Source organism: Haliaeetus albicilla, chromosome 22 (assembly GCF_947461875.1).
Source record: "Haliaeetus albicilla chromosome 22, bHalAlb1.1, whole genome shotgun sequence".
NCBI classification, from domain to species: Eukaryota; Metazoa; Chordata; class Aves; order Accipitriformes; family Accipitridae; genus Haliaeetus; species Haliaeetus albicilla.
The window spans coordinates 17,324,488-17,345,731 of record NC_091504.1 but is presented as its reverse complement, the minus strand read 5'-3'; the positions used below and the strand labels follow the sequence as shown (position 1 = coordinate 17,345,731).

General features: G+C 42.3%; 3 protein-coding genes across 11 annotated transcripts in view; 1 reads left to right on the top strand and 2 right to left on the bottom strand.

Moving 5' to 3' along the window:
• The window catches only part of REXO5 (RNA exonuclease 5), a 19,691-nt gene extending 17,989 nt beyond the window's left edge, over positions 1 to 1,702 (bottom strand). For 3 of the 5 annotated variants that reach the window (XM_069810090.1, XM_069810087.1, XM_069810091.1), the window contains exon 1: positions 1,287 to 1,615. In XM_069810090.1, the coding sequence (XP_069666191.1) occupies positions 1,287 to 1,403 (117 nt within the window). In that variant the 5' untranslated portion in view covers positions 1,404 to 1,615. The other 2 variants (XM_069810088.1, XM_069810089.1) reach the window with 2 other exon arrangements.
• ERI2 (ERI1 exoribonuclease family member 2) lies at positions 1,651 to 7,511 on the top strand. 2 transcript variants are annotated; one of them, XM_069810093.1, is made up of 8 exons: positions 1,651 to 1,841; positions 2,044 to 2,189; positions 2,445 to 2,572; positions 2,692 to 2,848; positions 3,384 to 3,484; positions 4,616 to 4,697; positions 5,366 to 5,454; positions 5,665 to 7,511. In XM_069810093.1, exons 1-8 carry the CDS (start codon positions 1,819 to 1,821, stop codon positions 7,006 to 7,008), a joined length of 2,070 nt encoding a protein of 689 aa, XP_069666194.1. In that variant the 5' UTR covers positions 1,651 to 1,818; the 3' UTR covers positions 7,009 to 7,511. The 2 variants fall into 2 exon arrangements, with proteins under 2 accessions (XP_069666194.1, XP_069666196.1); XM_069810095.1 differs by lacking the exons at positions 1,651 to 1,841; positions 2,044 to 2,189; positions 2,445 to 2,572; positions 2,692 to 2,848; positions 3,384 to 3,484 and adding an exon at positions 4,307 to 4,532.
• Positions 6,258 to 21,244, bottom strand: ACSM3 (acyl-CoA synthetase medium chain family member 3). 4 transcript variants are annotated; one of them, XM_069810096.1, is made up of 16 exons: positions 21,129 to 21,235; positions 20,682 to 20,944; positions 18,582 to 18,821; positions 17,292 to 17,552; positions 15,645 to 15,855; positions 14,724 to 14,931; positions 14,342 to 14,485; positions 13,337 to 13,493; positions 12,294 to 12,373; positions 11,423 to 11,546; positions 10,816 to 10,896; positions 10,023 to 10,124; positions 8,817 to 8,944; positions 8,606 to 8,705; positions 8,014 to 8,133; positions 6,258 to 7,854 (listed from the first exon to the last, which is right to left on the bottom strand). In XM_069810096.1, the coding sequence occupies exons 4-16, from the start codon at positions 17,502 to 17,504 to the stop codon at positions 7,768 to 7,770; spliced, it is 1,755 nt and encodes a 584-aa protein (XP_069666197.1). In that variant the 5' UTR covers positions 17,505 to 17,552; positions 18,582 to 18,821; positions 20,682 to 20,944; positions 21,129 to 21,235; the 3' UTR covers positions 6,258 to 7,767. The 4 variants fall into 4 exon arrangements, with proteins under 4 accessions (XP_069666197.1, XP_009924103.1, XP_069666198.1 ...); XM_009925801.2 differs by having other exon boundaries at positions 20,682 to 21,244; XM_069810097.1 differs by having other exon boundaries at positions 18,612 to 18,821; positions 20,682 to 21,244.

Sequence of the window (21,244 nt, the reverse complement as noted above, 5' to 3'; positions counted from 1 at the left end):
GGCATTTATACAAGTGTTCTATGCAGCCACTTCATGTAAGGTTTTGCTGAAACCCATTTGCTTCATTTACATTATGTGATCTGTTTTGGCGGATGGGTTTGCTGACCCCTGCAGGAAAAAAAATGTTTCCATAAAATCCAAAGAACCTGCAGAGAGAAAGCATCGAGTAGACGAGATGGAGTGGAGACTGTACCACACAGTTCAACACAACAGTTCTTTAAGCCTAAATGCACAAATTCTCCTAAAAGCTAATCAGTAAGTGAATGCATGATTTTGGAGTCCTCCACTGACCATATGGCCTGTTCCAATGGAGCTCCTTTGGCCTGTAAAAATTTTAAAGATACTCTTTTTTTATGTGATGAGAAAACATCACGGCATACAGGGGAAGAGAAAAAAAGACCACAGAATACTACAGAATATCAAATCCCACAGGATAAACAACTACCAGAAGTTGTGTTTTCCCCACCACACTGACAAGCCTTGTCCTCATTAATTTTGACAGAGCTTGCCCACGTGGCATTGAGCTGATGCACTTCCAAAGCCATTTGTCATTGGGTAAGAAAGCTAAACAGAGGTGACAGCCTTTGAGGTTCAAGCAGTTAAGAAACACTACCCTGTGTTACTATTACCAGGTGAAATTGCTAGTCCCTCATCTCTCTTGCCAAGTTAGACAAATAAGTCATGTCACTGTTGTTTTCAATACAGCCTAATGAGAGCTTTGCCAAAAAAACCCAACCAAAGAGCAGAAGTTTCGTTTCACCAAGCAAAGGCTACCTGCCAACCACAGGGATTTCAGTCGCTAATCAGGTACAAATAAAACCGATCTCACAGGTCAGACATGCTTGCTCTTCTCCCATACTAGGCACCAAGTGAGCTGTAACCTGGGTGAGGAAGGTGTTACCATGAGGTTGAAACTCTGCACCCTTCAGGTGTGTGAATGTGCTGAGGAGACACAAGGCTCCTTTCACGATCTGCTTTGTTTAGGAAAAAAGCCGTATTGGAGAGTGTATTTATATTTCAACAGGGTTCCTTAAATGGAAGCGCCTAGCGCTCCGAACGAGTTCCTTTCCACATTTCTCGGAGCAGAAGCTAAGCCACTGCTCGCAGGCGCTCTCTTTAGCCAACCCCCTAGCCAGACTGCCAGTAAACCACGTTTTTGCCGACTTTCCCGCAATAACCCCCCCGAAGAGGTGGCTGTAAGCGAGGCCCACCGCGCGGCCGCAGCCCTGCGGCCCTTCCCTCACAACCCCCCTGCCCCGGGCGCCGGGCCCGGCCTCGCTGCTCACCTCCGGGCCGCGGCCGCCATCCGCCTTCCTCCTCTTCCGAGCTGCCTGCCGTCCGCCCGCCTCCTCGCCGGCACCGGCGGGCCTTTTGTGCCCGTTTACGCAGACGGCCTTTGCCATGGCCTAGACGAAACCAGCGGGCGGTGAGGGCGGCCCAGGGCGGCCCCTCACGGCGAGGGCGGTAGCCCCGGGCCAGGCCCCAGCGGCCTAAGCCCACCGCCGGGGCTCCCCCGGCAGCACCGAGAGGCGAGGGTCGCCCGCTGCCCCGACGCCGTGGGGCCGACCCCCGGCCGCCCCCTCCTCCTCCCCCGAGGAAAAAAAAACCTCGGCCGCCGAGCCCACCTCAGCCACGCCGGGGAGCGCGCCGTCTCGGCGCGCGGCTACCTGCGCCTGCCTGCCGGCGAGGCCAGAGCAGCCGATCCGCCGCCGGCGCGGATGGGGGGGGCGGTGCCGCCGCTGCCGCCGGCGGGAGGTTTGAAATGGCCGCCGGGGCGCCGAGGCCGCTCCGCTCGCCCGCCCGCGGCTGAGGGCGGAGATGGCCACCAAGCGCCTGGCCAGGTGCGGGGCACCGGGGGGGCGGCGGCGGCGGCTGCCTCCCGCTGAGGCAGGGGGGTGGCAGGGCGGTGTCGGTGCGGGCAAGGCCCTGGCGGGGGGACGGGACGGGACGGGACCGGGGGCGTCCGCCCGTCCCAGGCGCGGAGGGGTGAGGTCGGTCCCCTCGGCACGGCGGGTGCTGAGGAGGCGCCGCTGCCGTCCGCAGGCAGCTGGGGCTGGCGCGGAGCAGCGGGCGGGCGCGGAGCAGCGGGCGGGCGGCGGCGGCGGCGGGACAGCGGTTCGGGTACCTCCTCGTCGTCGACTTCGAGGCCACATGCTGGCGGGACGCGGGGCGGCGGGGCCCCGAGATCAGTGAGTGCGGGGGGGGAAGGGGGGCGGCCACGGGTGTCCGGACACCGCAGAGCACGGGGAGGAGGCGGGGGGGGGGGGGCGGCCGTTCGCAGGAGGCGGCTTTGAACGCGGCGTCTGCATCGCGTGGTGCTCCTCCTGGTTCCTGACGTTGCAACCCCAGTTTAAAGCAAACGGAATAATTTCTGCCAGCAGCTTCAACCTTTCCGGCTTTGTGTTTTGGTTTTGTTTGTTTTTCTCGTTCTGCTTTCGTCGCAGTCGAATTTCCAGCAGTCCTGTTAAACACTTCAACAGGAGAGATTGAATCTGAATTCCACACCTATGTCCAGCCCCAGGAGCATCCTATTCTCTCTGAATTTTGTACAGAACTAACTGGCATAACGCAGGTATAATTGCTATTTACTCTTTTATTTAAAGGGGCCTTTACAGGGCTAAAAAGAAATAAACCTCAAATGAATTTCAGTGCACACTAACACGTACGTACTTCTTGTTCTGTTTCATAAAGAATCAGGTTGACGAAGGGGTCCCTCTAAACATTTGTTTATCACAGTTTTTGAAATGGATTCAAAAGATACAAAAGGAGAAGAAAATTATATTCAGTACTGATCTTCTAAGTAATTCTACTTCAGAAGCAAAAGCATGTACCTTTGTTACTTGGACAGGTAAATAAAAGTTTCATTTGCTTTTTCTGTGGAGTAATACACACAAAAAATTAACATTTGGTGGTGCTAGTGAGATTGCATCTTCGCTTCCAGGGAGCCCAAATCCTGTTATTAGGTACTAAAGATGTGCAGTATTGGGCTAAGACTGAAAATACAAAATCCATTGAATCCTGACGTGTTCACTACACCTCTGTCTCCAGTGTCTGATATTGTTACATTTTTCTGCTCTACATATAGTGAACTGTGTCACCATTCTTAATGTGTCTAAATGATTTAATGAGGTCTTTAAGATCTTTACCCATCTGAAGTCATTCTTTACTAACAACAGGCATTCACTTATCGTGGTGTCCCTTTGCAGCAAGCCTAGTGCTTTTCACATACAAGGACTTCATTAGCCTGTGTTTCCTGTCCAGCAGTATAGGATGCTACTAGTATGTTGATGTTATGCCACTTTATGTAGATTTTAAGCCACGTTTATGTAGATTTTAGGCCAGTTCTTCAGTGATGGATTATTTGTCCTTTTTTTTCTGTGCAGATTGGGACCTGGGTGTGTGTTTACAGTATGAGTGTAAAAGGAAGCAGCTGCGAAAACCTGACATTTTTAATTCCTGGATTGATCTCAAAGCAACATACAGGGTGAGACGACTGATAGACTGTGAAACATTCACACTCATATTACCATCTCAAAGGCTAACTGTATCTGAGGTTACAAGCCAATATTTTATGTTCCTGTGACTAGAGTAACCCATTTGTTCACTTTCCATGTTGTTGTCGCTCAGTAACAAACTGCATGCCCTAGAACTGTGTGAATTTTAACAGAAATCTTAATGCTAGAGAAACAACCTGGTGTTATTGTTAGATAAATGAATGATAATTTTAGGAGAATTTTCTGAGCTGCTCTTCCTTTCCTCACATCTTTTGCTCTGCTTGCTTCCTAACTTCCCTTGTTTTGTGTGCTCTTGTTGCTGCCCTACGCTGCTGCGTAGAAAATAGTCATCATCATCATCATCTGTTTAGAGGTACTTAAAGGTCTAGCACATGAACTGCACTTGGACCAGAAAGTATATTCTGAATAGCACAAATAATACTGAAAAAAATGAATGTACATTTTGTTACATAGTCTACACTGTAACAGAGTTCTAACTTGGGAGCTAACTGCACCTAAGTGTACCTTTCCCTGTGTAGTCAAGGAAACTTTGAAAGGGTGATCTAGGAGCCTACCTGTCCTGACACTTGGTGCTGAGGCTCTTAACCTAGGTAGCAGAATTAGGTCTTTAAAGATAAACGGTGTGAATATTCTCCCTTTCCTGTGATCAAATGAGATACTAAGAGCTTGTAGCAATACTCACTTCTCATTTAAAAAGAATTTATACCTATGCCAAATACGTTAACGCCCATGCCTTTGCAATGTGTAACATTTTAAACCTCTCAAGGCATTATTTATAGTAGTATTCTTCAATGCTGCTCTGTTAAGGCCTTCATCAATGTAAGCCATAAAGTGCAAATGAATGACTCCAGAGCTAAGACAGAATGGATTAGTGTAAGACTGAGAAGGGATTTGTGGGTCTTACCCTGTAACAAATTAGAATGGGAAGTCACTTACTGTCTTAGGCTTATTTATCCTGACTGTAAAACGAAGATACCTGACTTGCACAATTGTCTTGTGAGATTTATTTTTCATAAGGTGGTACTTCTGAAATGGTTTTCACTTCACTATGAGGAGGTTTTGAAATGCTTTATGTTAAGCACTTGTGGTTTTTTCCTTAGGCCTTCTATAATAGGAAGCCTAAAGGGCTAAATGGCGCTTTGCAGGATTTGGGGATAGCTTTTGCAGGACGGGAGCATTCTGGTAAGTATGATATGATGATCCTTATTTTAATATATGTATTTTTTATAAAGCTAAATAGCTACTATTTAGCTTTAGTTAGCTAAACTAAAGCAGCTAGTAACAGCTAGTCATTATTCTAAATAGTAACTATTGTTTCCAGGTTGTGTAATGTTCTGTCCAACAGAAACATCAAAACAAGAAAGGCTAGATGCTTCAAAGATCAGTTTGTTATTTCTAACCTCATGCTTTATTTCTGAAATCTCTGCTAGTGCTAATGACTGTGTGTTCAACAAGATAATTTTTTTGAATTGCTAGGGTGCAAAAGAAAAGAGGTAGAGGAAGGATAAGGAAACTTGATTTTACCTGATAGCTCTAGACAGCATATCAGTGTAAGAGAATACTAGCACAATATGATTTTTTTTTTTAATGTGATTAATAAAACAGAGCAAGGATTTTAAAAATTGTGGATCTGTATTCAGCTCTATGGCTTGGTCCTTCAGATGTTTCAGCACAGGGAATTTTTTGGAATATTTTACATCCGCTTCCCTTTTTTGAACTAGATAACTATGTGTTGCAATTCTGTGAATCCCTGTCATGTAAATCTTACGTAGGTTACATTTTTCCTCTAATAAGAACTATCCCCAGTACTAGTTTAAAAAGAAGACATTAATATAACCATACTTTCGAAGGGTTGGATGATTCTCGGAATACTGCCCGTCTTGCTTGGAGGCTGATTTGCGATGGATGTGTGCTGAAGGTTACTAAATCCTTGGATAAGGTTAGTAACTATATCCTATCTTCCCTTCTACTTGCTTTGTAGCCTGGAATACAGATGAAAGGTGAGCTATTCAAATAATAAACAAAGCATCTTGACTATGAATTGAACACAACATCCCTAGGCTGATATGCTTATTAATTTTGTGCATTGATTCCTAAAACTTCTGGATATTCACTTTCCAAAATCTCCTTTTGTTTACGGACTCCCTAGGTACATCCAAAGAATAATTTAATTTCCAGAACACTGACTATAAACTTCACTGACAAGACTCCACTGGGAAGTAACAGCAGACCTGAAACATCTAGAGATGGAACTTGTGAAACTAACTCTCTGGCTGAAAAAAAACAGAACGGTATTGCTGGAATTAAGAGAAATCCTAATATACAAACTGAAGAACAACAGACCGCTTGCACTGATTTCTCTGCAGGTGTCCACGTTGTACCGAGCTGCAGCTCAAGGACTGAGTTACACACTCAAGCACAAAACTCTTCAACAGCATCTACTGACAGATTTCCCGTTTCTCTTGAGCAGGCACAGCAATCTCCCAGTACGGTATCAACAGACATTCAGCAACGACTGAGCAACGGGCAGCTGCTGAGTACAGCCAGACACAGCCCTCCAGTACACGGATCAGGACTAGTGCTCGTCTCCACTACCATCTCCTCAGTTAATATCTCCAGTGAGGATGTAAGTACTAGTTCTGATTGCTTATCTCTGCTGACTGACTGGGAAGATGTCGCTTTAATACCAGAATCTCAATATATACAAAATTCAGACTGTGTTCAATTCAAAGATGATTCAAGTACAGATATTTTAACAGTGTCTGAAGAGAAAATAATTTCGAAACAATTGGCTGTGATGAGTTCAGATAATCAAAGTCTGCAGAAAACTGTAGTACCTGTGGAACCTCTGAAATCTATTGTTTACAAAAGTCCTGATACTACTATCTATAATGTAGGAACAGTACAAAGGCAGACTTCACGTTCTTCAGCTTTTAAGTTGCCGTCTGCAAAGGTAAATGCTATTTCAGCACAATCAGCATTAACTGGAAATTATTCTACTCCTTTGGAGGTTCCTAAAAGAAAGCCAACTAGTCCAAAAGCGTTCCCACCAGCAAAAAAACAGCCTTTTGCTATATATCAAGAGAAAACTGCATCTTTTGATCATTCCTTACCTTTAAGAAGTTCAAATTTGCCTGAAGTGTCTCCTGCCATTCTGAACTCCACAGTCAATTTGAATCAGTCTGTAACAGCTGTGAAAAATGGAAAACCAACTCCCCCTCTGTGTAACTGCGGTCGAAGAGCTAAAAAACTGTATGTGTCAAATGCTGGTCCAAATCATGGCAAAGCATTTTTTTGTTGTCCTGTTGGCAAGCGTGAAGGTAATAAGAAAGGCTGTGGATATTTCAAGTGGGAATATGTGCTTCTAAAAGAGAAATCTAATGGTCTCACCGTGAATGCAGATGCTTTGACCTCTCTTGGAACTTATGCTAGTAATTTAGGAAATTCTTCCAACAAAAAATATTTGTGTCTTAGACCCTCTATGAGAACTTGAAAATTGACAATTTTTTTTTGTCCGAATCTTAAACTCAGTTGGTCATGCTTCATATAATCAGGACAGTCCAATGATGTCAGATATATGTTCTGAGAATGGGACAAAAATGACATTGCTTTGTTAACATAGATAAAAATGGAAATTACTCAAGCATACAAAAATATCAATATATCATAAAGTGTCTTGTTAATGAAGTGTGAGAGAACAGATAAAACTAAGTGCTACAATTATGAGCAACTGTTGCTACACATCTTAAATTTCTGCTTTATCATGTATTTTAAATTCTTTACTAGTCTAGTCCTTAAAGAACACTTTAATGAAACAGATTTTATTTACACTATTTTTTCTAAATATACCTTTAATGATAACTAACTTTTAAAAATATATTTAGAAGTTGTCATACTTCTCAAAAGTGACTCTTGAAGCAATAGTGTTCTCTTAAACTCTTATTGTTTTTATCATGTAAATTAAATAATAATAAAGATAAAATGCTGGTGACAGTTCATTAGTTTATTTAACACACATCACCTATTGCGCTCTTGACTACATGAGCTTCCCATTTCATTCCTATCAGTCTGCCTGCTTTTGTACTATTAGTTATTAGTGTAGTACCTGGGACAGCCAAATGCTGGGAATCGGGGAATAATTTATTCAAACCTAAACTAAGGAGGACATAGTATAATCATTTACTGTATGTTACTGTGTAAATCTGTAGTATCTTACTTTGTAAAAGATCCTATAAAAAAGCAACAAGTACTTCTAATCTTTTCTCCACTCCTTCTGGCGCAGTTCATTTCTTCTGATCTTCCCACTAATAGTTTTTGGCAACTGTTGAACAAATTCCATCTATTGGGAAACAGAGGAAATTGTAATACAGAGTAAGATACAGTTTACCTAAATTTTTACTTTTTTCTTAATCTCAGCAGCATAGGCCTACAGGTCACATAACAGTTAACCCCCACTGTCTTATGGCAGTGAAAATTATTTGGGTATTTGAGCACTCACCTTCCTAGGATACTTGTATGGAGCAGTAACTTTCTTAACATGATCTTGTAGCTCTTTCATCATTTTTTCCGGATCATGTGAAGCATAGTCAGATGTTAAAACAACAAAGGCTTTCACTACCTAAAAAAGTTATGGCAGCAATGGTTTAAATGCCAGTGAAACAGTATTATGCAACAGTAAGATTTGAAACTTTAACCAAACGTTTGCTGGCAAACTGTAGAATGATGTATAGGGCAAGTACAGAAAGCTTTGCCAAAGTCTGTGTGTGCTCACTATTGGTCTGGATCATGCAAGCAGTTTGTATACGTTTAATAAAGACAAAAAACTGTAAGTATTTGAATGACAGGGAAAACTTCAAATGGTGCTTTTGTTACATTGGATTTGAGGCAACTGCCTTGGTCAGTTTTTTCCTATGTGGATTCTCCAGTGTCTGACAGAGTAGAAATGCCATCTTGAATTTATCTAGTTTCAAATTAAAAAAAAAAAAAAAAAAATCCCTAGATAGACAAATCCCTTGGAAGTTGGGCTTTATTAGCACTGGTATGCACAATGCTATTTAAATATGTAAGTTTGTTTAACTTGTTTACTTTACCTCTCCTCTGATGGGGTCTGGACTGCTGACAACTGCTGATTCCACCACTGCAGGATGCTCTACTAGGGCACTTTCTACTTCAAATGGTCCAATACGGTATCTTTAAAACAGAGGAAAGGGCTTTTAGTGATAACACATAAACATAACTTCTCATCTGAATCATCTATGTTACTCAAGTTTAATGATTTATTGTTAATCAGTCTTAAATTACCCAGCAGAATTAATGACATCATCAGCTCTTCCAACAAACCAGAAGTATCCCTCCTCATCCATAATCCCCCTGTCTCCAGTGACATAAAAATCCCCACGTATTGTTGCCTCTGTTTTCTCTGGATCATCCTAGGAAATATTAAATTGCATTTTACATGAAAACTACACCATCATCGCATTCTAATGTATTTAGCACACAAGTTATAGTACAGTCAAATATTAAAAAATTTCAGCTTTTCATACTGTGGTCATGTGCATCAGATTCAAGTGGTACATTAATAACAGAATTATTAATTCATTACTAAGCTACAAAGCTAGATATAAAATTCATAAATTGCAATAAATTAAGTTGCACTACTTGTGACAGACTTAAAATTTTAATCATATTATGCCCCACGGCTTTAGGACCCACTGAAGGTTGCGAAAATACGTAGGCATATGGAAATGATAATTTGCTTTTAGGTGATTATCCTTTAATGATTTTTTCCTTTGTATTTCCAGCATCTCTTATCCTGAGATATTTTTTTTCCACCCCCAGAGAAGTTTTGGCTCAGCACAGTGCAATTAATAAGCACTATTTCTACAGCAAATGCAACTGACTTGCTTTTTTTAATTTTTCTATGCAGTGTGCATGGTGTTCCTTCCCCGCATGGTGTTCCTTTCCCAGATGCTCAGTACTGCTCAGAAGACCTGACTGTAGGCTGATACTATCCATAAAATTTAATAAGGTTTCCTGGTATCAGAACTGAAAGCACTATGCATTTGTTTTAGTGGTTGTTGGACTGAAAATTCTAACCAACATGGAAAAAAAAACCTGAAAAATGTTGCCATGTGTGAAACGCTCCAAGGAGCTCAAATCTGGAGGGAAGGGATTTGAACAGTGTCCTACTTCGCAGATGGGGGCTCTAGCCCTTAGGCCAAAGAGTATTTTGGGATTAGGGAGTCTGTCAACATTTCTGGTTTTATTAAGGAAATAGCAATCAAAAGAAAGTGGATTTTAACTTGCTAGGCAGGACAATCTCATCAAACATGTAATTGATTGTATAAGTAGACCAAGCATCTGCAGGAAAAAAAATGGAAATCCCTCTTTCCTCCCCACAGGTTTTCAGATCAGTAAGCAGAGTATAAGTAAATGAAATGGGGCATCAGATTCATTGTGACAGAGATTTAACAGGGTATCTACTTTTAACTGTAGAAATATTCTTACAGCATAGCAAGTAAAAAGAAAAAGCGATCTCGTAGGTTTTACTCTGATGGCAATATCTCCTTCTTTTCCAGGAGGCAGAATATTACTGTTTTCATCTATAATCTAAAAATAAACAAAACACAATTTTATTATCTTGGAGCCAAATTTAAAAGCATTATGTTAAGATTATAGAATGCTGTAGCGCTTTTAAAATACATAATTGAAGTTATTTTTTATTGGGAAAAGATTTGGAGCGGTAGGGCATCTTACTCTGACAACTGAAGTGTAAGATTATTACTACTCCACTGTACTTTGCACTATGTCTTATCTGAGGAACGCCAAGTACTATGCAAACATGTAAGGAAGTTAGTAAGTTAGTAAGACCCCAGGGAGGATCATAAGTAAGTGGGTGGGAAAACTTAAGAACTGAAAGAAAGATACTAAAAATCTTAACCCATATTGCAAATTGATCTGGTGCTAGAATCTGCTTCAGTAGTTTTGTTATCACCAGGAAAAAATAATCACTCCCACTCTTCCTTAACTCAGCAATTTAATTTCTATCATTGCCTTGAAGTTTTATATCTAACTGTCAGTAAGCAGTAGGCTGTCATCTATGTTAGTGAGGATGGTGCAACAGGGAAGTCCAATTGCTTATTCTGCATGCTCAGTTTAGGGCAGTAACATGCATTTCTTCACTCTTTCATTCACTGCTGAATGATGGTACATGGTACAACTCTGTGTTAGAGCTTTCAAACCTCTTTAATGGAATGTGATTACGCAAGAGAGAGAGATTGAATCACCAGAGGTACGGTACCTTGACATCATACCCTGGAGACGGCTTTCCCATAGACCCAGGTTTGATTTTCATTCCCTTAAAATTTCCACAGATCAGCACCTGTAACAAGTGTTGTTGGATTTGGGTTGGGTTTTTTTAAATTAAACTGTGGCTTCTATATTCAGTCTTTAGCTTAGGTTTAAAACTCTCAGCTAATATTGTGTATTTCTATAAGACATACTAATTGTCTTCATTATAATCATATATCCAATGACTGAACTTCTAGAAATAAACTATGCCCTCAGAATCATGCCCAAAGCTCCAAATAATGTTAGTGAGTGCTCTAAAGGCAGATTCTAAAGCAGAATTTGGAATGCAGTAATGAGGAATTTACCCCTTTTGTGTTAGTTCCCAACCCAAAGCCCACAGGAATGAAAAACACTCCTTGCATTTTGGGTGAAGCTGTTATGATTGCTGTATGACTTACAAAAACTACATTTTTCCAGTGTTGCTTATTGCAATTGATTTTTCCCTTAAAAGTCCTAACTGTGTATAATCATTTCAATCACTTTTTCTTGGCAACGTGAATGGAATTTATTGCTGTATCTGTAAAGCATACTTTTTTACACTGTAAAGCAGAACATACTGTTTCTGTCTGTCCATAGCCTTCATAAATATCCAGCCCAGTCTGCGCTTTCCATTCTTCCATCACATCAGGGTTGATTGGCTCCCCAGCACTCACACAGTGCCGCAGGCTTTTGAATGTATAGCTTAGTGGGAAAGAGAACACAAATAACTGGCAGTCATCTATCTGCTATATGTCCAATTCACTACTGTATTCCTGTATTGTGAGGTGCTTTCTACATAACCCCAAAATTTTTACTGAGTCCTATTCATTCCATTTGAACTGTGTACTGTTGAACAAAACAAAACTGAAAAAATGCAAATAAAAAGGAAAAAATACTGGTTTACTTCTGTATTATTTTAGAAAATCTAACGACCGATATACTGTTTCTAACCCTAGAGTCTAAACTGAGGTCTAAACTGAAGAAGACTAACAAAGTTCAACCCTAATGACAATAAAAACTCACTGAAGAATTAAATGGGCCAAACATTCTTTCATACATTTCACCAAGCTGTGCTGACACATGCACTTCAAGTAGCTTATAGTATTGGAGGAACAAGTGGAAAAACAAATGGAGTGGGTATGTGATTATAAAAGCACTTCTGAAGATAGGTTAATCATAATATCACTGGTATCCTACTACAACCTCAGCTAAACTGCATTTCAGTCTTATGCAAGTTCACTGTAATTTATGAAATCTGAGGTGGTTAAGCTATCCCTAAATCTTTATTCTGACTTTGTTCCTAATACTTAAGATTCAAAATGTTGAGAAATACATGAGCTGTGTTACTGTTATGCCATTGTACATTTGGAATAAAATCAAGGTGAAATGAGCATTTGGTCTCACTGTTTTGACCAAATACATCAACAAGGATACTCTGCTTTTGCTTACCTGGACACCTTATGTTGCACAAACATTCGGTAGGCAGTTGGAGGAGAACAGAAAACAGTTATGGGAAATCTTGACAGACTCTAGAGAATTTAGGAAAAAAAAAGTAAATGTTGCCAATATACTGAAACCTGTGAGGTCTCATCTTCATTGTAAGAGATAATATAATGATCTCTGCATCCAGCTTATGAAACAAATGAACAAAACATTAAGTGTCCTAAAAGCAGTTAGCTCTGTACTTGCCAACACCAACACACAGCAGTTACATTTAATTAATTTCTTCTTCAAAACAGAATCTACATCATTTTACAATTAGTTCAACACACCAAAGTTGTTTGCTCTTGAATGCTTTACAGTTTCTCTTGCAGAATTTCTTGATAATTGCAGTTTAAGTAGAAAACAAGTGAAACCATAAGGCTACTTTTTCAGATGCTCTGTAGGTGTTACAGCTGACAGCATTCTTCAGCATAACCTAATGATTAACTAGCAATTTCCAGCCACCTAATTAACATGGATATGATGATAAAGTCATTCCATGCAAAATGAAACATGGTAGTCTTTTTCAAATCATGAAGAGTTTGGAGTGTGGAGGATGTAAGAGAATATAATGTTGGTGCCTTTTTTTAAAGAAACTCAACCTTGCTGCCTCTTCACTCCTTAACTTTGAATTACGCAGTGCAGGCAACTGAAATTCTCATTCATCTGTTATTGTTACTTACTTTAATAGTAACACCAAAGTGCTCCACGAATCCCAGAACAATTTCTTGTGTACTTCACTTTTAGGCCTAATAATGGATGTTTGCAGGTTTGTGCAGTCAAGTCCAGAGCAGAGTATAAGATGAAACTCTTTGGACGTCAGATATGCTCTTGTTTTGGGGTATGTATTTGCGGCGCTCACAACTTAACTAATCGGCTGGTTACCATGTGGTGAAAGTTATAACTGTGCTGAGTGCTGCTGCCCCCACGCAGCACCAGGGGAAATGAAAACCTGGGCAAGACCCGCCAGAGAGAATAGTGCTGTTTGTTGCTGGGCTCTCCTCGCTTACCTCAAAGACAATGCTTGGGTCGAAGTGTGGCATCTTATGTACAAACACACATGCCCCTTGAATCCAAGGTGAAAAAATGCTGCTCCAAGCTGACTTTGCCCAGCCTGTGTCTGATGTGTTCCAAAATATATCTGAGGAAGTCAAGTCCAGCCAGTACCTGGTAACACAAGGAAATGGTCCATAGTCTCTATTTGGCAGGAATAAGGCAAATATTAAAATGTCAACAAGAAATGTGCCAGTGAAGCAAATCCATCACTGGTTGTCTTGGGTAAATGGCAATTAGGAAAGGCTGAATTCCTGAGCAGGAGTAAGTCACAGCATAGTGAGGGTGTCATCAGGATAGGCTGATGTTGCATTTTTCTAAGGGAAAAATTATACTGACGGACAAGCTAACACTACCTCAGAATATGGTGTTGTATGAATATGTACGAGATTGCTGGGGTCTTGTTGAACCCATTTTTAGGGATGCTGTGGGGCTTTTTTGTTTAATTACTTCTAGTTTGGTATTTTCTGATTTGTTATTCTTTGCCTGTTAGAGTGAAGTGCACTGCCATATCAATTTTACAAACAACATTGCTTTATAAATTTAAAGATTCTGAACTATCAGCATTTTGTTCCTGCAGGGGCTGTGTCTAATCCAGACACACATGAATTCAGAAGCCTAACAGACCCATGTTTTTTCCTCTTTTATGGTACAGACTTCATAAATGTGCGTTCACGGGAAACTTATTAACTATATACAATGAAGAACTTACCAAAAGTTAAACAAAGTGTTAAAAAGAAGTTAGTGATTATATGACTGCTATATTCTCTATAAACTAAGGCAGCTGGACTCAAACTGCCTTGTTTTATGGAAAAAAAAAAGCCAACACTTTTTGGGATGTAAAACAACCGTTGTTTTTTTAACTACTGAAACAAAAGCTGCTGGTAAAAATCTTGTGTTTCTCTTCCTTCTGCTATGTGACCCACTACAGAAATATGTCTGGTTTAAAGTGATATCTGTACCTTCCACTTACTGTGAGACCAATACCATAGCTGCTGTGGGAATGTTCAGTCATTTTTGGAGATCCTGTAGTTCCACTGGTAAAATAGATAGCCATTGGATCTTGACACTTTGTGGTCACACAGTGGTGGTCAGAAGGAGCGTTTCTTAAAATAAGCAAAATGGTGAAGAAAGTGATTTGAAAGTCTGACTTACACATTTTTGAAAATATTTAACCAAAATAACTGCAGCAATCAAAAGTGTCATAAACATTGATATTTTTCCACTGTGCAGTCCTATAAGGGTGAAAATATATTGGTGTGTGCCAACATTTCCTATTCAAAACAAACCACTGTACTTTTCTTCCATTATTGCTGTGGTGCTTTCACAGCAGTATTTACTCACTTCAGGAGATCTTTAAAGTTCAGCCATCCTTCTCTGTGGCCCTCTGACACAAGCAACTTGAATTTCAGAGACTGGCATTGAGCCCCAATTGAGTCTACAGCTGGTGCCACAGAATCATCAGTGATGATACACTTTGCCTTGGATTTCTGTAGTCGATGAAGAATGTCCTTTGCTGTCAACTGCTGTGTCCCAGGAATCAAGACAGTTCCTGAACGGAAGGAAGGGGAATGGAAAAACAGTCTCAACATTTAAGAATAACACCTGTACCTACAAGCAGACTTCGGCTTGCTTTGTTCTTTTGAGTAGGACAGACCTGTACTAAAAGCAGGACTACATTTGTAAATATACTGATTTCTTTGGTGGATTAAATGCTATGTGAGGATTAGCACAAGTTAGCAAATACTATCTTGATCATGGAAAAGTAGAAGAAGGCAACACAATAACCTTCCTTGTTCTGAAAATACTGCCCGTGGGACATGCCATCTCTCTGGACTTGACTTATTTACAGTAAACATAGCTGTTGCCTCACAAGGTATACTGCTAGTGTTTGTGAGGTACCAAGACATTCTGGGAAGGTGAATATTTAACAGTTCCCACAGGGGAACATGTGAAACACTTTGTTAAGTGTGGGCTAATTTCACTGCAAGTTAGCAAGAGAGTGCATTTGCAATGCGTCACAAGTGCTGGAAAGAGGAGAATAACACAGGCACATGGACTCACAGGGTTTCCTTAATAGCTAGAGCATGCACAAAAGTCCTAAAAGCACCATGAAGCAAAAACTTTGCATGAAGAGTCCTTCTGACCAGCGTGACACTAGTTCATCCTCATTAGCATGCTGGTAGTTCTGAGTGCATTAAATAGCAAGGATTGGTTTAAGTCACAATTTCTGTACCTATATACCATTTCTATGCTTTTGCTAACCTGTTCTCATGCAAGCCACATTCACCAGCCACCACTCCGGGATCCGGGGCAGAATCAGAATAACTCTGTCTTCCCGTTGCAGACCGCAGGCATCAGAAAGTACATTTGCCACTTTCCTTGACAACACTCCCAGCTCTTCAAAGCTCCACCTCACCTCTTCTCTGGCACCATCTACCCACCATAATGCAGGGTTTTTAGACTTTTTACCCTCCTATAGAACAACAGGGTACAGTACAAATGCTTCATTTTAGAAACACCTTAACTTTGAGGAAGAAAAGCATTCATCACTTATTCAGTGCTGGAGAAACCTGGGGATGCAATAGAAATTTGCCACTGATTCCAAATAAGGCAGAGAATTCTCCCTTAGACAGAACAGCCTATAAATGTCATTTAGGAAATTAAATTTGTATTCCCTTCCCAAGTTCCTCATCTTACACTCTAAAAAGGCTGTACAGTAATCAGCACAGAGAAAGAAGAATCTTTTTGTTTCAGGTCATGCCAACAAAGCAGCTGATGAATGTGAGTACCTCTGGGTTGTGCCCTAGAGTCTCCTGAGCCCTCAGAGCTCATTTTCAGCTTCATCTGGAATTAGGCCTGTCTGGTACTTCTGAAAATTAAATCAAAGTTTCAAAAGCACAGGCCCACACAGTGTGACCTTTAATCAATGTCTCACCTAACTGATGTGTGAAGCAATTTGAAATGTATGCATACGATGTGCTTTAAAGGGGGACAATGCATTTAGCAGTAGTAGTGTACTAAGTCACCTCCTGAGCAAAAAAATTGACTGGAGCAGCAAGAATATGACACCTTATTATCTATTTGAAGGTACAATAACACTAAGGTTCATTTTCAGGGGAGCAGATTTCATCTGTGCACTTCAGAGGGCAAAATCTCTTCTCCAGAGGCTGTTCCTTGCTCCGTTTACAGCCTGCCAAAACCTGTTTTTCCTGCAAAAGGAACAATTGTGTCAGACAGGTGATACCTCTGCTCTGTTCTTGCTGCCAGGCTGGACACAACCGCGTTTAGCCCCTCATCATGAACAGCCTGAGCCTGCAAAACCAGTCCTACATCCATAGAGACCAGACCTATGTAGTAAGAAATGTGATAAACCTATAGTTCATGGGGTTTTTTCTATATTCCCTTTCCTTGCATAGAGCTTATGTCTGGTTTGGGGTTCAAAGTTGTTCAGTTCTGTAGATTCCATGTCCTTGACGCAAAAGAAATCACATTTGGGATAGGTGGGTGAGGTTTGACATAACACTGTATTTATCATTCATTTTACAGGCAAGCAATGAAACACACAGAGGTCAAGTGATTTCCCTGGCACATCCAGGTAGGATGCATGTCACGGCTGATGGGGTAATTGATGCAAGGTTTACAGTGGTTCAGTTCACAGTCTCATTTATGAGGCACCTATTTATTCACACTCAATCTCACTGGAGTTACTGATTAAAAGAAAGAACTATTTGGACTTGTGGACAGGACAGCATGTGGCCTAAGGGATCTACAGGTTCAAATTGCATGAAATGATCAGCAGATTATAATCAGAACATAACCCCAGTGTCTTAGTTATTGGATTTGTTGGATACTCAGCATTAATGACCAGCATTAAATACTTCAGCATCAGAGAAGCCAAGTAACTGTTACCTTTTCCACTTCAGTCCATCTGTCCAGCACGTCTCGTGCAAAGTTGAAGTACTCTGGCACCTCTGGCCTGTACTGTTGTTTTATGGCTTCATAACTCAAAGAGGCGTGAACTGGGTAGCACCAGTTGCGAAGTTGGAGAGATCTTCTCAGGCGAGCCCGCAGGGACATAGCACTTGGGATCTTCCGTAAAAAATGCACAACAGCAAGAGCCATAATAGTCTCTTCGAGGTTATTCCTTACTGATTATCTCTCCAAGAAATGCTACAGTGATACAGATACAAACCTGATATCAGCCATGTGGTTTCAGAACAGCTTTTACTACTACACAGTGGAATAGACTGGAACAACAATCCCAAAGGTTAATTGGAGTAACTGCTGAGGACAGTTCCACTTTGGCCATGGTTTGGCCCCTGCTCTCCAGTGACCATCATGCAGCTGAGATCCTCACCCTACATTCAACCAGCAGCACTCAGCCTTGTCACTGTCACAGCTCTCCTGGACTTGACATTCCTTTCCTTCCTACAAGCCCCGCTAATCTTGTAGATCACATTTCAGTTGCCTTATACAGCAGAGGCACTGAATGCTACCCAAGCACTTCAACTCTGACTTCTGCAAATTAAGTGTCTGCTACGGACTGACAATACATAAGTAACAGTGTGAGCCAAGATGTTGCACAGATAATCCAGCAATCGTGCATTAACTACTGGCTGACGACAGTGTCACTTGGTACAAAAATATTTACAGTTTTCCTAGTTTATCAGCATTGAGATAAATTGGTTGCCAGAAATGAAATGAGTGTAGCAAAGCCCTGAAAAAATTCTAATTACTGTTGTTTTAAACATTATTTTGATGTGTGGTCAGCAAAAAGAGTCACTTTATGAGACAGGGAAACTTTAAATGACTTTGAAAAAGGATCCAAAATGCAAAGCCTTACTTCTCAAAAAGAGAAGTATTCTCAACTTACTGGGAGGTCTGAAAATTCCAAAGTCATTCTTTTCATGCATTGTCAAATGTCTTTCAATTACAAAATAATATAAACACTGCTAGTTCCTTACAGAATAAGTAACTATCCAGCTGTAAAATCATATGATTTTAGTGATTTAGGGACATTTTTTGGATCTGTAACATTCAGTCTGCTTATGACAAGCCCAAGAGAGAAATCCAGACAAAGGAAAGACAGAAAAGGACAGGGAGAGGAGGGAATGTGGACAGACAAGATGCAAATCCATACCCCAGTGCCAGAAAATGTCGTGGCCAGCAGCTTGCAGGGGTAGGTGGAGGGTCAGTTACCTTGCCAAACGGCTGTCAATCCCAACTTACTGCCTCTCTGCCTTGCACCGAAGTGGAGCCCCCTCAGTGCTGGGATGTATCACAGCTTTGACTCCTTATACAGATCTCAGATTCCTGGCTGCATATCCCACTCTTGCACCATTACTGTGTCCAGTGACCAGCTCCTGTGTTCTTTACACGTACTTTGGACTCACACAAGGGGCAGCCAAGTCCAGCACAGCAAGAAGAGCTGATAGGTTTCTGCAGAGCACAGAGTGGAGGTAGAAAGTGTGAGTCCCAAATCTCTCCTGTTTCCTTTTCCTCCCCTCTTCCCACCCACCAGTCCATGGAGGAACACAGTCATAAGACCTTGCTACAGCCAAATGACATCTGTTATGCTCTGGCTGGTGCAACACAGGAGCAACAGCCTTGCGATTGGCTTTGCCACTACCCCTCAGTGGGTAGCTTGGGGATCCTCAGATAACCACAGCAGTTCAGCCATGACAACAGTGAGTATCAATTCCTGGGATGCTGCAGCTGGTGCCTGGACCACCTTTGTTAATACCTGGTGACTTGTGATGTTTTGTAAGGGCTCTGCCTCATGTTCAGAGAGCACACAGTTATGTGGTGCTCCAGCATTGCTGTCTCCTCTGCTCTGCTCCCATGGGAGAGGCAGGAGGGAATGTGTGCCATCGTCTCTGCCATCCAGGCCACAGCCCAGCATCCCTGTGGGCACGGCTGTGGCATTGGTGCGTGCCTCTACCTTCAGCCTCTCCTGCAAGGATGTCACTCACTGGGGAGCTAGTGACAGCTGTAGCTTAAGTTGGGGCATCAAGATTCGTAAGAGTTTGGCTGCCAGAGCCCTAAATAGCTCCTGCTGTATCTCCATCCTCAAACTGTGGCTCTGAGGTCAGCAGAGAGATTGCTAACACCCATCTACGTCTGGTGCAGAACAGTCCTCTGGGTGCTGATCAGTAAGGGTGACGCTGCAGTCTTTCCTGGCACATAGGTCCTATGCTTTTGCCAGAACTCTCTCCTGGGGTTCTGCCCATGTCTGTCTGTAAACAGTGCACTCAAAGGAGATGTTAACCAGCTCCCTGAAATGCTTGTTGCAGCAAAAAGAAACTGATTCAAAACAGGTTCCCCCAAACAACAAAGCTGCTCTCTGCCTAGCGGTAAAGGGAGACCTACAGTCAGTCTGCAGTAGTGACATTTTAAACAACTCTTTGAAATGCATGTGACAAAATCCTCCCAGAGGAAAGGCAGAGGACCAGTCTTAAAAGGCTTCCCTACCCAGAGGGTCACATCACCCCAGACGAGGCACAAACTTTAAGATAAAATTACAGCAATGGCTTGTGATAAGAGTCAGCGAATAGGCCAGGAATATGTAGGCAAGTGAACTAATCCGTAACCTATTCTTTTGGTAGAGCATATAACTAATTTCCAGAGCACTGATGAATATTTCCAAGTCTCCCAGCACTTTTCACCACAGAAGTATCCTTGTTACATTCTGAGTGCTTAACTGAGTTTCCTCTGCACCACTCACAACTGCCTGTAGAAATTCTTCCTTGTGTTTCAAACATGTCCTGACATGCCCAAATCCAGAGCCTATCACTATAATTCACCAGAACTTTGAGTCTTTCACACAGCCCCAACCCTGCAAAGATTTAGTGACTTTCAATTTATGTGTGGTCAGTAATCCCACTGATGCCTAACAATTGCTGTAGAATTATGTGGGCCTCAAAGGCTTTGCAGGAACAAAACTTCAGATAAGATGTAAACTCCACTTCCTGCTGCGGCTGTAACTGATAAATACTTCCATCAATTCGTGAAGTTTCCTTTTTTCCTACTTTAGCCCAACTGGATTCTCTGGATGTAAATAATGTGATACTCCTGCCCCTAGTGAGGCCTCCTTATTTGTCTCCTCTACCCGTTTTCACAAGTGTCAAGGAACTTAATTACCTCCCCCCCTTAATTGTCCAAGAAGCTCGAGAGTTACTGCGGGGAGAGGAGGCTCTTACACAGAGGCATGCATAGAGACACTTTCCTTCAGAAACTACGCTACGGGCCACGTTTTTTTCTGTCAACACATGTTCTCTAGTATCTCAGGCCCAGATTTACCTGTATAAAGAGCTTCGGTTTCAGCTGGTCCCTCTACACCATGACACCTTCAGGAGCTGGGAAGCCGGGGAAGCAGCCGAAGCCCAGCTCTCCCTCCGCCGAGGTGTACTGGTTGGTGTTCGAGGCACCGGTGCAGAGCGGGACGGAGGTCTGCCGGCTCCCCCGCGCTTCAGCGAGCCTCCGTCCTCTCCTCTCCTCTCCCCGGCCCACCGTTTCTCTCAGTTTTGGAATCACTAACACGAGGCCAGGCTGTAATCCCGGAACTGAAGTTCGGGGGAAGAGAAAGCACCAAGGGCTACGAGTGACCGAGTTTGGCCACCACTGAGCGCCGAGTCCAGCATACTGTGCCTGGGGAAATGCTCAACCTCCCCCCCGGCACGAGTAAAGCCCGAGGTGGACTCTAGTTTTCGAGGGGTGAGGTTTTGTTGGTTTTGGTTTTTTCTTTACCTGCCCGGGCACTGCACCGCCGACAGCAAACACCGGCCGTCAGAAGAGCCTGGCAGCCGGCTGAGGCCCTCACTGGGGATGCCCCCCGGAGCAGCGCGGCAAGCGCACAGCCCGCG